The sequence below is a fragment of the Poecilia formosa genome, unplaced genomic scaffold, assembly GCF_000485575.1.
Source record: "Poecilia formosa unplaced genomic scaffold, Poecilia_formosa-5.1.2 Scaffold115, whole genome shotgun sequence".
Classification (NCBI taxonomy): Eukaryota; Metazoa; Chordata; class Actinopteri; order Cyprinodontiformes; family Poeciliidae; genus Poecilia; species Poecilia formosa.
Genome location: NW_006800054.1, coordinates 571184 through 587880, shown reverse-complemented (window position 1 = coordinate 587880; position 16697 = coordinate 571184). Strand labels below are relative to the sequence as shown.

Below are 16697 nucleotides of genomic sequence, written 5' to 3'. Positions count from 1 at the left end.
TATATATAGTGGCAGCAGCATCTCTCCTCCACATGGTCCGCAGCCCCCCGTGCCTGTACCGCAGTGCCAAGCAAATAAAAGCGTTGAGTCAGACAACCTTTCCAAAGCACTTACACAATTCAAGGACAAGGACAGGCGAGGCCATCACTGTAGAGCGTTTCTTTGATCTTATAAGGTAAAAACTTCTCGCCCCATTCACTGGGCCTTACATGGAGTAAAATACTGAAGACGTGAATCCTTTTTTCAAATTTTTTAAAAATTACTATTTTTATTTATTTATTTATTTTATTCGGTTTTATAGGTGAGGGCAAATTATGCAGAGTGAAAATATCAAAAGAAGCGATAAATGCGATTATATAGGCAGAGATCTGCTTCTTGTAGGTCAGCATGTATTTACATATAAAAATGAATGACCTTTGTTCATGTATTTCTTTTTTTAATTCTATATTTAAGCCCTTTGATAAACAGCATTTATTTTACTATGGCGAATCTATTTTTATTCATCATGTTAATGTATTGTAAAAGAAGAGAACTATTTTATTGTAGCACAATTAAATATAAGACTCTGAAATAAAAAAAGGGGGAAAAAATATTATACACATTTTATATTCTATATACACAACAGGGTTTTTGCTGTGGGTATTTTGGATTTTTTTTTGTTTTTTTTTTGACTTGGAGATGGCAACTGTAACGATCATTGTTCCCGGAGAGTCCTGCAGCCCCTGGCCTCGACACAAAGCGCCACTGTTTACATTAATATTCATAGTGCTGCCATAGCCCTCTGCGAGAGGGAGAAGAGGAGGAACGGGTGGCTCTTTTGTTTGGTCGTTTCAATACGTTTATTCAGCAAATAGGCGCTCTGGTTTATGAATGCCAGCAGAGCTCACCAGTTCCTTGATTTAAAAGCAGGCGATGCACAGCAGAAACAGAGAAATCAGTCGATCCTTTAAATTGTCTAAATAGGTTTGAAATATTCCTTTTACGGATCGGTGCTTAGAGGTTCGAAATGAAGAAGGAAAAAAAGAAATACATGAACAAAGTCGATTTTCTTTTGGTCGTTTCACGGCCATCTGTGTCTTCAAAAGAGCCTGTCCGAAAGCCACTCCCTTTTCAGCACGCTGGATAGCGCCCCGCATGATCCAAGGACTTGTGAGACAGATTTGTGTCCTGCAGCCTTTGACGCTGTCTGCTGTCATCTTATCAAAGCGGTCCATAACACCCAGGGATCTTTGCGATCTTTGAGAAATCTTTTATTTTGTCATCTGACTGTGTGGAGTCTCTGTTCGTGGCTGACAAGAGCTGTGACTCCGGTCGTCCTGTTGTGTTACATCTGCCACCATGATCCCCTAAGCTGCAGAGAATGTGGCTAATGCCCTTTGTTTGGGATAATCCTGTAATCTGTGTTATTTAGATGGCTCATTTACACTTTACACTAGCATTCTGTTTTAGATTATTGTCTTGCACACCTAAAATCATTTGTATACAAAGAGGAAGAAGCTGCTGCTTAGGTTATGTTTTGATAAAACAAAATGGTTGGTCTAAATTATTTCCTAATGCTATATTATATACAGATTTTCTACTTCTGTCAATTATTATATATGCTGACCATTAGATAGCTAATGCTACTAGAAAATGTACATCCAGTTCCTATGGAAATAAACACTAAAATCACAGCATTTCATTGTAACACCCAATTTAAACTGCAACATGCAAACTTTGTGAGACACATGCTATTCCTCTGTATTATACAGCCCCAAGTGCTCCAATGCATTTGGAGCAGAAATGATTTGAATGCATCACAGGACAGAGACCACAAGACATACATTTACATTAAGTCTTGCAACGCTCCTTTGTTTTCTAATTTAATTGTGCACAGTGTAGGTGGTGTGTGTTTGGCGAAGGGAGGCAGGGCCTCTTGTTTGCGTGCAAATCTGGTTTCATGTGTTTGGTGGTGGAGGCTGAGCTCTTGTTGCGTGCAAGTCTGGGACCGTGTGTGGGCGAAGCTGATGCACTCCATTAAATATTAAGGGAGGTCTCACAGAACCCCTAAAATAGAAATAAAAACAACAGGCAGCGGGGGTCCCAACGTGATGAAAACAGCTGTGTTGGTGTGTTGGAGATTTAAAATAAGGAATTTTTTTTATCATGTTTCGTCCTTATCAGAGAGAAATAAAAAGGTGAGCAATGTATCTAAGAAACTGTTAGTGATCCTATTTATTTTCTGGTTCAATATCTCAGAACTTACGATTGCACTACATGCGCATACTAACATTTATTTAGCAATTCATGCTTTTATTTGTTTTTGTTAGAATTATATACCATCTTCAAGTAAAGCATAAATCTGTTAAATGTATTCTTATCTTCATGCTGTAGCTGGATGTTGTTGTTAAATGCTTCTTTTAATTTATCTATTTATTTTGCTGCTTGTGTGTCTGAGAGGCACCGTGGATTTATGAATTATATAACCTCACACTGTTTGCTGGAAATGCTTACTCTGCCTCTCTGAGGTTTTCCAGTTGGAGAGTCAAATTTGCCCTGAAAATGTCTTTCCCCCACCCTTTGTTTTATACAGCTTTTGCTATTACTTGGACAAATTTTGTTTATTCCACCCCACAAAGTAATGCACTACTACTAGCATGAAAACAACAAAGCAGTCTGTTTCTTTATAAAACATTAAAGGGAGTCATATCATTTTAGGTATCTTTTTAGCTTCATATCAAAAATATTTACATGACAGGCTGTTGTTCTTTTTGCTGTTCAACCTTTGTACATAAAGGTGCATTTGATGTATTTTAGTTTTTACACTGTCTCAACTGTCACCACGCTGTTCTTTGTTTCTACAAAGACAAACATTATCAGCATGTGTACGACATACATCTAACCTGTGTGTCTACTGCTAACAAGCTCAGACCAACAAATAGTTAAGTAAGGAAGTTTGTCAGCCGTTAGAAACACTGTCGTCTTTGAGGGGCTGTAACCAGGGCAACCTGAGTCAAGGTGAGTCTCAAAACAAGGCAGATGGATGCTGAGGTTAGGTAAAAACAAGTTTATTAGAAAAACCCATCAAACTTAACAAAAAAACAAAACAGGAATTTGTTCAATTTTAGTACTTTATTAATTCAGAGAGTGTGGAAACAGAAACAATAAAAGTAGCAAAATTATGATCTAGAACAGAATATCAAGAGAACTTTAATGAAGTCAATGAGGCACTCACAAGTCGTGAGAAATATCGTCTGTCAAAAATACATTTAAATTACATCTGCAGTATTTCTCCATCAAATTGGTCTTTCTTAGAATAACATTAGGGAATAATTTGTGGAAGTTGATAATTAACTCCTTTTATTGTTTGGTAGAATGTTTTAATTCCCCATGAGATTCAGCGAGGGTGAGCCTCTTGCCATAAACAAATAATAACAAATTAACAACCTGCTGTAAGTCAAATATAGAGTTTGAGGTAACTGTTTACAAAACGACCCAACAAGCATTAGTATTTACTCAGATTGCAAAATTGCGAGCAAGAATGGTACAAAAAATGCAAGAAAATAAAAAAAGAAATACAAAAATGTGGTTGGATGATGTAACAGGTGTACTAACAAGTCATAGAAATACTCCTTAATCAATAACTTTTAAAATAAAAAAATTAGACAACTAAAAACTATTAACTAATTGTACCAAAATCTAGACTTGATTGTAGACGTGAATGTAGACCTAGTGTTTAAATTTAAAAAATCAGACAACAAAACAAATAGTTTTAAGCTGTAGTAGAAAAATCTCTTCACCATTTTGTATTCTTATTCTCTAATTTTTCCCTTTTGTCATTATATTTTTTGTAAAAGTCTGGCTTTTCCAGAATAATAATAAAGTACAGCTCAATTCAGTGTTATTAAACTCGGTATGAATAAACACACACACACAGTCACACACACACGCACAAACATTTGCTGTGACTGTCTATGATATAATATACTATAATATTGATCTGGTCTCAAAGAGCTTGGTGCCGAGGGAGAGGAACTGGAGCAGGAAGTCTGTCTTTGTTGCCGTTTTCTGGTATTCTGCATGGCTCTAATTAGGTGCATCAAAGCAACACAAAATACTCCACTATACACCATCTCTGTGCTCACTTAAAAACTGGGAAATTAAAGGCCACAGAGTCCAAAGACAAAAACTGTTTGGAAAAAAAAAAGTATTTTAGCTAACCATGATATGAATTATTTATTGGAGCACTAAATCCATCTGACAGCTCCCTTGGTTTTGTGCCAGTCTGGTAGCCACCATTCTGACCATCCGTCCCTGTGTAATGATGTAATGATGTTTGACCCTGGAAGAGTAGGGGGGGTTGGGATGGGAGGAGTAAGGAAAAGGGACTGTGACATCTGCAGGACCAGAGGCGGGGAGTAGGAGAGCAGGAAAGATGGAGCAGAAGGGGGAAGGGAGGATGATAAATCAGACCTTGTCCACCTCCATTTTAGCAACGCTGATTCTTGACCTGCACTTCTGATGCTTAGAGAGTGAGCAGCCTCTGTGTGCTCTGCTGTGCGCAGCCTCTATTAGCATATGTATCACTGTAAGCTAAATAATGGATTCGAAGCATGTTTAAAGGTTTACTTTTGCAGAGTCTATTTGTGAATAATGAATCTAATTCCACCCTCTTCCTCAGCAGATAATCAGCACCATGGAAACGCAGGTGTCCAACGGTCCAAGCGGAACCAGTCTGCCCAACGGCCCAGTCATTAGCACAAATGGCTCCACAGATGACAGCAAAACCAACTTGATCGTCAACTATCTGCCTCAGAACATGACCCAGGAAGAATTCAAAAGTTTGTTTGGTAGCATTGGAGAGATCGAATCCTGCAAGCTAGTCAGAGATAAGATAACAGGTACAAAACTGGCATGGGCTGAAAAAGTCACTCCAGCTGGTTTTGAAAAATCTCAACATCCCCTGTCATTCTGTCTTTTCCTGCAGGTCAGAGTTTGGGATATGGTTTTGTAAACTATGTGGATCCAAATGACGCAGACAAGGCTATCAACACACTAAATGGTCTCAAATTGCAGACTAAAACAATCAAGGTGGGCAGAACTCGATGCTTTGAGAACAGAATCACTTCAAATTCATTTTGGATTCTTGACAACATTCCAGACAAAAAAAAAGGAAGGAAGTGGAGATTTTGTCAAGGGGGTTTGGTGAAAGAGGTGGCAACGGATGTCAAAGCAGGAGGGGAGCAAATACAGGGGGGCAAAAGGGTGGTGGGGGGGGTGGAGAGGCAGAAGGGAGTGGTAGCATGAACAAAAGAAGAATGAGAAAGGGTGAAAGGAGAGGGAGAGAGTGGAGGTCAGAAAGCAAGGGGCGGACAACATGCGGAGGGTTTTTGTGATGGAAATGCAATTAGGCAGCCTGACTGTGGCACACATGGGTCAGCGCAGGTTAGCCCATCTGTCCTCAATCTAGGCTAATTAGGGAGCTTCTTTGTCCCAAAATCAGATGACGGACAGAGAGGTGGTGGGGAGTAGGGGGGGGATCAAATTATTAATCTCTAATTTCATCCAATCTCAAACTTGATCAAAGGCTGAGACAAACTGCAGGATCTACAGAGCAGATGCTCTGACTCAACAATGAACTTTAGGTCAAGTCAAAGATAAACATACATCAAGGAAATATCTAAGCAAAAAGCCAATTATTATCACAGTGACCGTAAAGATAATTCTTAAGAAGGAAAATGTCCACTCTTAGATATAAAAACACAGTAGCTGATGTCAGTACTCCAATCTTCTCCCGATTTTACAGAAAGCTTCAAAGAAAAGATCAAGGTGTGGGGGAAAGTGGGTGGAGGGGATGATGGAGGGGTCGAGAGCAGAATGCCAATGACGGGATTAGAGGCCATATGGGCTTGAGGCACCATCTGTACTGTGGGAGCGACAGCGAGAGGGTTAATTATAGGGCAGCCTCTGCTCCCCGAACGGAGCAGCTCCCCCCCGCGCCTCGTCCAGAACCCCCTAATCACCACGCAGCACAACCCTCCTGCTCACGCAGTCCCTCTGTGGACACAATAGACGCTGGTCCTTTGTGCTGATTTATGAAATCAAAGCACCTGTATTCATCTGAAAGATATGTTGACCAATTAACTAGCACCGAGTAGTTTTAATAGTAAAACATGGGTGCAAAACGACTGTACGGTTTTCACAGACGTCTGTAAATGTATTTAGTGAATAGTATATTCATAAGTTGGGAGAACTCTTCCCAGCCTTAAGGTGCGTTTCACTGTTTGCTCGGTTGGAGCGTTTCGCTCACCCCCCTCCACCCACCCTGGAGAATAGAAACAAAGAAAGCAGGCAGGACAGAGGGAGAACGGCTCAGCCTATCTCCAACAACACTCACACTGTCTCTCCATCACACACAAACACACCACTCCTAACAAAGAGCTGCAGTGGACTATCTGTCACTCAACCGTTCATGTTTCCATAAACAGGATTTATTTTATTTTATTTTATTTTTTTAAAAAGAGGCAACAAGAGGTCAGCCTCTTACACAATCACTTAGATATTACTTTTTCATAACAGAAAACAGGCCACTGAAATGAGACTGAGAAGAACAGCCATGTGGGATACGAACAGATGCATCAAAAATGACGCTGTACTAATTAACTCACTGGAGAATTTGGGAAACTGTATTGACTGAAGCCGATGTTTTTCAGTGCAAAGCAAGGAAGTCCCATGTGATTGTTAAGCAATGATTGGATTCAGCTGCAGTAATGGTTACGCAGCTGTTAAATAGTGTGTCTGTGATGAATCTGAAAGTCATGTTTTAAGGTAAATACAGACACAACTTTGTCTGTAGAGAAGAGCGAGAATAAGCGGGATTCTTACTTCAAACTACCACTTACATTGTAATTTAAAGGTTATTTACAGTACTTAACATGAATATTCACACTCCTTGAACTTTGCAATATTATAAAAACAAACTGCAACAAATGTTTGAGGTCTTCTATGGGATGGCCAACACTAAGTTGAGTATTTTTGTGAAGGTGAAAGGAAGGTTGGGCATAAAGGCATGTGTAATGACATTTTCTGTTTGTAAGATGAGAGTAAAACTGAACTTTTCGGCCAACAAGCGCAATATTAGTTGTAGAGGAAAACTAACACTCTAAGCAATGAAGCATAGTGGTGGGAGCATGATGCTGTGGGGATGATGGACAAAGGTTCACCTGCCTTCAGGAGCAGCCAGAACTACAATTGACTGATTTACATCAAAGCATATTCACGTGTTAAAATTGTTCCATCAAAGTTCAAACCTAAATTTATTTAAATCATCCATTTGATCTATTGAAAATAAAATAATTTTGTGACTAACATGTATTTTTTTCCTTCCACTTCACATTGTTTCAGTACTTTGTGTTTGTCCTGTTGCTCTAAATTCCAACTAAATACATCATACTGTCCGTAAAAGTATTCAAGATGTGTGAATACTTTTACAAGGATCTGTATCTGTGATTCAACAGATCATTCAATCTGTTTTAGGTATCATATGCCAGGCCAAGTTCAGCCTCCATCCGTGATGCCAACCTTTATGTGAGCGGACTCCCCAAAACCATGAGCCAGAAAGACATGGAGCAACTGTTCTCCCAGTATGGTCGCATCATCACGTCCCGCATCTTAGTGGACCAAGTTACAGGTAAGGCCTTTTAATAAAACTGATCACCTCAAGCCAAGCTGACCCACCAACACCAAGGTAGTCACGCCAATCCTCTGTATTTTGTTTTCGGAGCAGGCATATCACGGGGAGTGGGCTTCATCCGGTTTGACAAGCGAAATGAAGCAGAGGAGGCCATCAAAGGACTGAACGGGCAGAAGCCTTTGGGTGCCGCTGAGCCAATCACAGTCAAGTTTGCCAACAACCCAAGCCAGAAAACAGGCCAGGCCTTACTGACTCAGCTGTACCAAACTGCTGCCCGCCGCTACACGGGACCCCTGCACCACCAGACTCAACGTTTCAGGTACTGAACCGTCTCTAAACCCCGCCCTGAACTCCACCCTACCCCAAAATAAGTCCCTCATTTATTGTTCTATTGTTGCTTTAAAAAAAAACAAAAAAAAAAAAACATTTCCATTTCAACAGCATGTTTTTGAGCTCAATTAAAAGTGAGTCATTGTAAAGTTGAAAGAGATGGAAGATCTTTACAGTTTCTTTATTTTTATGCAACATCTGTACCACAAAATGGCTAAGAGATGAAGCTGGAGGTTGTAATCGTCAGTGGAAATATGCAAAAATGAAGACATGTAAACTGTTTAAAGAAAACAAAATTATTTTGATTATAAAAGCTATAATTAATTTTCTCCTTTAGGTTACTATTTCTTATTTGGAAACATGGTATTTTTCCCTCTTCTTTCTCCCTCTCCTCCTCCTCACACTTTTTCTCTGACTTTCTTTTAAACTGCAGTGTGATCCCTTCACTTGGAAAGGGACCAGATCCAAATAGCAGCTCAAACACAATGTAAGAAACTAGATTTTTCCAAGTACAAATAGAATCAAGTTAAATACATTATGATTTGCATACTGCTTATAAGTCATAGACCTTGCAAAAAAAAAAAAAAAAATCAAAACTATCGGGTAAGGTTGTATTTATGTGGATAATTGTGCTAAATGACAAAAAGCAAAAAGAAATCGCTCAAAATAAAAGCATTGTGGGATCTTTCCTTCTTTTGCCACTAGATGCAAATTTGCCTATATGTTTATACATTAACGCTAATAAAAGATATTGTAACTTATAAATACTAATAAATACCAGCAGGACTATATGTCACAAGACAAATTTGTTGCTGGATGATATGAGACTGCGTTGAAGAGAAGGATGCCCTCTGCAGGCCAGCTGATGAAGACGCAACACATTAACCATAAAAAGCCCACCACTCCCATTCCTTGTAGATCTCATAACTAACCTCTGCATCCCCTTCACTCTCCCTCTTGCGTTGCAGACTCGACAATTTACTAAACGCCAGCTACGGAGTCAAGAGGTAAATGCCAAAAGGCGTCCTTTCAAAAGCATTCATGCCAAAATAAAACCTTCAAACAAAGTGCCCGGAATACCACATGCTGCTTTAATCTCAAAAGAAGTTGCATATATGGCCATAATTCTTAATGCCCACAGCCCATTTATCCATTCTACTGAATAAGCACTATCTGTACCTTCCTAACAGCGGGGTATTCTGGCATGGCTTTGTTTAACCTTTTCGTTCCTTTTGTTTATTTGAATCAATATGAATAATTTCTATGTATTTATTTCTGAACTAACATTGTTGGTTTCAGTTGCTTTAATGTCCCCTTTTTTTCACCAGCATGGACATACCAGATTCCGTTTACGTCTCTTCTGTTTGCTCCAGTTTTTCGTATGATTTGATTCCAGTTTGCTTTTCATCCCTCTCTAGGTTTCTGTGTTTTGTTCAATGCTGTGATTTGAGTTGAACATCGTGATCCATGTGTTTTTAATTCTTCCAGAGGCTCTGGTCAGCAGAGGAAAAAAATTAAATAAATGCACATTGTGTGGGTGTCTTGTCTCAGGGCATGCAGTGTCATTATGTATAAAAGCAGGCAGTTAGGAGCCACTGTGGTGCCCACACATATTTATCTTCTTACTGTACAGCAGAGAGAGGATGGAGATGGGGATCCTCAAATGCGACAGATACCTAGTTATTAGAAGATAATCTAAAGCACTGAATGCTATGTGGAACTTCAGAATGACACCCATGGTAGTTCTCCTCCTCTCTTTCCCAGATTCTCCCCCATCACCATTGACAGCATGACCAGTCTGGCCGGGGTCAACCTAACCGGTCCCACCGGAGCCGGCTGGTGCATCTTCGTCTACAACCTGTCGCCCGAGGCGGACGAGAGCGTCCTGTGGCAGCTCTTTGGGCCTTTCGGCGCCGTCACCAATGTCAAAGTCATCCGTGACTTCACCACCAACAAATGCAAGGGCTTCGGCTTTGTCACGATGACCAACTACGACGAAGCTGCCATGGCTATCGCCAGTCTAAACGGCTACCGCCTGGGCGATCGCGTGCTGCAGGTTTCCTTCAAAACCAGCAAGCAGCACAAGGCCTGAAGCAGACGCCGCCGGTGGCAGCTGGTTGAACCTGCAGGGGGTCCTACCTGAAGCCTCCCTGCGCCATCACTCTACATGGGCCTGGACTGAGTCTCTCTGTCTTTCTCTCTCTGACATGCTCGCACACAAACACATACACACACACACGCGCGCACACGCACACACACACACACACAGACAGACGTGCAGATGCACAGAACACATGCACACACAAAGCATACAGACATTCTCAAGCGTAGATAAGTCAGAGTTTCAAACAAACACACTAGTGGAGTTCTTTCTTTTGTCTTTACACAACTTGCTAGTCTTTCCCTGTATTTGCCTGGATTGAATTAGAAAAGGGGTGCGTAGCTGACGGGGGGCTTTCTGAAAGGGAGGGGGGCAAGGGGGAAGAGCTTTCTATTTAGGAGACAGTCTAACGAATGTGACAGAGAATGTGTACTGAGTGCTTTGATTGAATTCAGGCAAATAATGACAACTGATGAACAAAATTATCAACAAAAACAAAAAAAACAAACAAAAAAAACGTGCAATTTACCTAAACTCTTACCCCACCATCTCTCCCATTATCCTGCTGGAGGGGATGTAGTCACTTTTTTTACACTTGGGCATTTTGAATCAGTGATTTTTTTAGATCAAAGAAAATGAAACTAAAAACAGTGTTCTCTTATATACGTCTATTAAAATATTACTATATATTCAATATTTAAGGTGGTTATAATAGCCGAGTATGTAAGCATTTTCTAGAAACTTTGACTACTGTTTCCTGACCTGCGTTAGGTGGTGCCTCGCTTCAAGGCATTTTTCTCTTATATATCAGAGCTTGTCAGCTCAGACCCAACATGATTTAGCTCAACGGTCAATGAAAAGAGCAGTTCAAAGGCCATCACTTCTATCCACACAGACTCACGAGAAATATCACAATAGAACAGTTAACGTATCACAAAAAAAACACAGTTCAGTAATAGGAAGATTTACACATATTTAGTCCTCTGAAGCTGTCTTCTTTTTTTTTTTCTTTCACTTGATCTCATCCACGCGATGGATTGAATACGGGCAGACCGTCTGTGAACTTAGAGCAGAGCAGCAGCGCTCCCATGGTGACGACGTTCATTAGTAATTCTCTGCTGGGCGAGAGAGTGATGAGTGTGAGGGGAAAAACTGTTTCATCATCACACAGCTGCGTCAAAAGTACTGGTGTTTTTACACTTTGGCTGACTTGCAAAAGAAGCTTTATTGCGTCAAAAGTGGTTTTATTTCCGCAATGCCTTTCTATCAGCCGTTTGCCGTCAGAAAAAAAAAAAAAAGCAAGCAAAAACAGTCACTGACAGGCAGGTTTATTTCACTACAGCTGAATGTTTCTGCTCTTAGAGGGCATAGTCGGAAGAAAAACTTGAACATGTTTGAAATAGTACATCGTTAATAATAAAGGCAGACCCGCAAAGAAGCAAAAATGTGAAATTCACTAGTATTATTCCTCCGTTTCTTAAAGATAAATGCTACTTGTAGATTAAACTGGATCCATTATGTCCAATAGTGTATAGATTATACTGCTGATAACTGATTGCAGTCATATCTGAACACATATCCATTAAGCAGAAAGATTGCTCTGTATTTTACCTTTTTAGTCTGGAAAAAGTGATACGTTTTTTCTTTCAGACCATTGTTTTCTTCAAAAATCTTCCTGGTGACTTTGAACGTTCAAACATTGGCAGTACATCAACCTTGCAAATAAGTGTCATAGTTACCTTTTTGATCACAAAAAAAAGCATTTAACAAGTTTCTCTCGATCAGTTTGGTGCAACAAACAAAAATAGCTGGTGATTAAAATATCCCCAACCCAGGAGCATAGGGATTATTTATGGCACTCTTGATGAAACAATAAGGCCCAACCCGTCTAGTGGAAGTGTCTGCTGCAGCCCAGATTTTTGATGTACCATGTGGAGAGTGAGTGTCTTTTAATATCAAGACACAGGCGCATGATGATACGTTAAATAAGGTCAGCTATATTCAAGTCATTTTTGCTTTTCTAAGTGACGCTGTGTTAGCCAAAGAGGACGGTCTCTTTGAAAAGGATTACATTAGAGATAATCTATTTTTATACATACAAAGGAACAAGACCTTGTGCTGAATTTTTACAGATTCTTAAGCTTGGAAAAAAAATTGGGACATCGCGTGGCTTCGTTTGAAACCCTCTGATCTTCACAGAGAAAGAGGGAAGAAGCAGCGTGGTGTATGGGCGGGGATATCTGGGGAGGGGGCGAAGGAGCCGCGTATCTCACACAAACTTAACTGCATCTGGAGAAAAAACAAACCCGGAAAATGCGAATCAGACCCACACGAAGATACATTTCAACAGCCAGGGTACGACCTGACAAGACACATCTGTATTTTAGAGCGTTCAGACGCACTCAGCATCTCTTGTCTTGAAATTTTGTTACAGTGTTGCTTCAACAATGGAAGTTCTTTGACCTGAAAATCCCAGACAGAGCTGCAGTGAGATTGGCTCTCTGCCCAGCTGTAAAACTGAAGAAGCTGCTTGCAGGTTGATGATAATAATAAAAAAAGATTCAAAAAGTGCTGGTGATTCACACTGAAAATCCTTACGATGAGATAGATTTGAGTTTTGCCAAAGAATTGTTTTGCAAGTCAGTACTAAGAAGGACAAACTAACTATAATATCCCCTACATAATTGCTGTAAAAATCTATGTTATTTGTTGAGCAAGGACCCTCGACAATTTGAGTTAGAATTAATTTTGAGCATATATTGTAAGTTGCGCATATCGATTTCCATTTCTCAATCAAAAAAAAACACCATACCAAATGCTAAAATCCACTACATTTGCACACATATCATGCAGTATAAAAAAGGCATATATATATAAAAAAGGGATGACTCAACTCACCTTATGACCGAGGCAAAAAAAACAACAAAAAAACAAAATGCATCCACATATTTCCCCCGACATTCAAATCACCCGTTTTATCTGTATCTTTTAATACATCGCCAATACTTTTTTTGCTGACATTTTTTTTTTGATCCGACTCATACTGTTTCTCCCCTGCAAATGCCGATTGCTGTCGTCCACAGCTAATCACAGAAAGGTCTAATCTAGCTCATTTGGTTCCTGCAAGTGATAGCACAGCCAGTTTGAGCACGTGGTGAGCCCAGCGACAGACATTATAGCAAGAAAACAGGCCACATTGAACTGCAACCATGAAAAAAGTCCAAAGGTGACCTCTCCCACACCCGGTCCATATGGAGACCTACACCTGATGTACGGCAGAGAGCCGAGGACTATGGCAGGAAACAGTAAGACACTGCTTGAGCAACAACAATAATCATTTTAAAAAAAAGACAAAAAAACTTTCCTATGGAACAGTAAGTGCAATGTGCTTTGTTTTTATATTGACTGAGAACAAATGATATATATTTTTTAAAAAAGAAAAAGAAACGTCACACTGAAAGGGTTTTGAGGAATAGCAAGAGGAGCGACTGTTCAGGCGAAAGCGACTAAATCGAACAGACTCGTTACCAAATCAGAAAAAAAGAATGAGAGCTCTGATCTCCAAATTGTTCCACGACCACTTCCTCGGTCCCTATATTTCGTGCTCTGTCCACACAAGCTCAAACTGCATATTTGGCTGACTTTAGCAGAGCTTTTCTCAATGACTTGGAAAGGAATATCGTCTTAACAGAACATCAGTTTTAGCCCACGTCAATTTCAAATATCATTTTCCTGTGATTTCTTGATTTCATTTACATATCAGGACTCACTTGTTAACTTAGTGTATTTGTGTTGTTGATGTTGCCATAGAGAACACACATGGGTCGAAGATTACGTTTCGGTTGCATCGATTGGGTACAGTTTGTTATTTTTCTTCCATTTTATTAGTTGCAGTTTTTACAGTGTATGCAGATTTTAGACTTAGTTAGATTTCTTTTGTTTCAATCAAACTGTGTTCAATTGTGTTTGTAAAGTCTGTGGTAGCTTTTGTTGCAACATAAAAATAATTTAAACTGAAAAAATTCAAAATAGCGCCAACAAACTTGTATTATTTGGGCGACTTTAAGCTTGTAGTTTTAACTTATTGTTAACTTAAAAACTATTTATTATGATTATTATTATTGCCTCGTATAAAGTATGTTTTGTGTATATTTATGGTTTATTTCATTATATTTGCAAGTTTAAAAGATTTTAAGTTTGCCAAAATTGTGGTTACACCATTTTGTTTCTTAAAAAGGGGGACAAATAGAAAAACAGCTTTAGAAGTACGATTTGGAAACGTTCTCCATAGTCAAAGAATGCACTGCTATATTTAACTAATTGAAGTGTATAAACATACATGCTGTGTGCTAGATGTTATGCCTTTACTGCCTGTGTTCTGTTTGTCTTGTTAAATGAAAATCTTTTAATTATTTAACCTAATCACAGTCTTGTTTTTTCCAACCACTCTGTGAGCCCCTGAGAGATGAAGGCGACCCCCCTTTAGTGAGGCTCCGGCTCTCTTCAGGGGGAGAGATTTGTTTGGTTTGCTCAAAAGATGCTTTCCTGTTTCGCTGATGGGCTGAATTTATCAAAATCTATTAAAGCCTCTGTATCTGTCAAATAAATGTTATCAGTGAGGCCATTTTTACCAATTCAGAGTCACAAACTTAGCCAAGAATTCTGGGGGAAAATATCGCAGAGCTCCAACAAGCTACAGGAAGGTTTTCTTTGGAGTGTCTAGAGTTGCAAAGGGATGAGTGGTCCTTCTGTTTCTCAACTGTATTTTGTGTCTATTTATTTAGAAGAGGGGACGCAGTAACTTAGTGATGTTTTTCTTACCTTTTCCTGGAATGGTAGAACAAATCAAAAGGTAAAAACGATCAAATAGTTCTGTCGACAGCAACGTCAGCAGAAACAAAAAAAAAAAACAAAAAAAATCTACACAAAAAAAAAATACTACAAAATCTCATACTTCCAAACATGACCAAATGAACAATGTCAAATTTAAACAAAGATAAAAAAATAAACCTTTCAGTTTAGACTAGGATATTTATTACTGGGATTTCAGCTGAAGACGCTTGAAGACTTTTTCATGGAATTGTTTAATTATTTGTACTTTACATGCCAGAAAAAAAAATAAAATGAAAGTTACAAATAAAAGTGTTGCAGGGGTTTTTATTTTCCTTTGTCAGAACAAAAGCAAGAATTTCATTACACCAGCCTCTACTAAAAACGCCAATTAGGAAGATTATTTTTATATGCTTAAAGAACTGAATGACAACAAACTATTGATAAATTATGAGGAGTGTTTTTCAGCACAACTCACTCCCAGCTTTGAAAGAGGTTAAAAGAAACATGTTTCATTGCAAATGTTCTTTTGATGATGTTCTCCATGTGCCAAACATATAGCTGCTTAGAGACTCCAGGTTTTTTTTTGTGGTTTTTTTTTTGTCTCTCTGAGCCTTTTTAGACAAACACATATTAATATCAAACAAAGACGACTTGAGTAAAGGCAGAATGCAGTTTTCTAATTATTTTATACATCAAAAGGGAAAAAAAATATATATATCCAAACCAACCTGGCTCCATGTAAAGATATAATTCCCCACCTGCTAAATCAGGAGTGTTAACTTTCATATTGAGCCATTTCAACATTGTGAAGGTTTTCAAAGGGCCGGTTGTGCCAGAATTTATTGATAAAACCCATTAACAAACTGTTAGAACATTAATAAATAGCTGTCTCTCCTGTCAATAAGTACTTCTTAAAATGAAATATTAAGCATCTTTTCACATTTTTATACTTCGATACAATATTATTTAAGGAGACAAACTCCTTTTTTTAAGGCTTTCTTTATGTGATCACATTAAAAGCCACATGGCAAACCGGATTTGGCCCAAAGCTTTGAGAATGACAAGTGCTAAATCATGAATTTATCCGCAGCTGTACCCAGGCCCTGTCTGACAACATGAAGTAGGCTAATCAATTCTCAAAATGCAACACATCATGGCTAGATCTAAAGTAACTTAAAACCAAGCTGCTTTGATTCTTTCATGCATGTTTGAGAAATTCTCACAAATCCAGCCAAGTTTCCACTTCAAAAACAACCCTTTCCCCTCGCTTTCCCCACTCAGCTCCTCCAGACTAGCAGCAGCAATTAGTGAAACACCTGGTGGAACTTTGTGTCCTTTGATCTTATCATACAAACTACTTCTCAGATCAAAGCTCCTACGAAGTGGTTGGAAACGACATAATGGAAAGGCCTTTTTGTGATAAAGAGCCGAAGGCGGCGTGCAGAAAAGAGCTTCTTAAAGAGACAGAGATTATAAATTTCTCTTAAATTATGTTTGCTATATACAGAATTTTTATACCTGAAGGTAATATTACCTTCAGGTATAAATTTGTGGAATAAATTGGCACAATGTGCCTGAAAAAATTTACAATTGTTGATTATGGCACAGTGAATTAACTTATGAGAGAAGGGGTAGACTATAAAAGATATTTTCTTCCAACTTCTCCTTTCAGAAGTTTTGTTTATATCAGCATGTGACATGTTCATTTTAAATTGTAAATTAATGAAGTTAGTAAAAATAATACCGCCTCTTTAATGATTG

The 16697-nt window shown here is 38.9% G+C and overlaps 1 protein-coding gene across 11 annotated transcripts; it reads left to right on the top strand.

The window, feature by feature from the left end:
* Positions 1-4635: 4635 nt before the first annotated feature.
* On the top strand, positions 4636-15039 carry elavl3 (ELAV like neuron-specific RNA binding protein 3). 11 transcript variants are annotated; one of them, XM_007560400.2, is made up of 7 exons: positions 4636-4880; positions 4967-5070; positions 7516-7669; positions 7763-7991; positions 8436-8489; positions 8971-9009; positions 9767-15039. In XM_007560400.2, exons 1-7 carry the CDS (start codon positions 4676-4678, stop codon positions 10092-10094), a joined length of 1113 nt encoding a protein of 370 aa, XP_007560462.1. In that variant the 5' UTR covers positions 4636-4675; the 3' UTR covers positions 10095-15039. The 11 variants fall into 11 exon arrangements, with proteins under 11 accessions (XP_007560462.1, XP_016530988.1, XP_007560463.1 ...); XM_016675502.1 differs by having other exon boundaries at positions 9746-15039; XM_007560399.2 differs by having other exon boundaries at positions 4637-4880; positions 7766-7991; positions 9746-15039.
* Positions 15040-16697: the final 1658 nt, after the last annotated feature.

Bases quoted from the DNA above. Each gene is read 5' to 3' on its own strand.
- elavl3 (XM_016675502.1), top strand. From the start codon at position 4,676: ATGGAAACGCAGGTGTCCAACGGTCCAAGCGGAACCAGTCTGCCCAAC. The intron at 5,071-7,515 runs GTGGGCAGAACT...AATCTGTTTTAG, and splicing joins TGCAGACTAAAACAATCAAG to GTATCATATGCCAGGCCAAG. The intron at 9,010-9,745 runs GTAAATGCCAAA...CACCCATGGTAG, and splicing joins GCCAGCTACGGAGTCAAGAG to TTCTCCTCCTCTCTTTCCCA.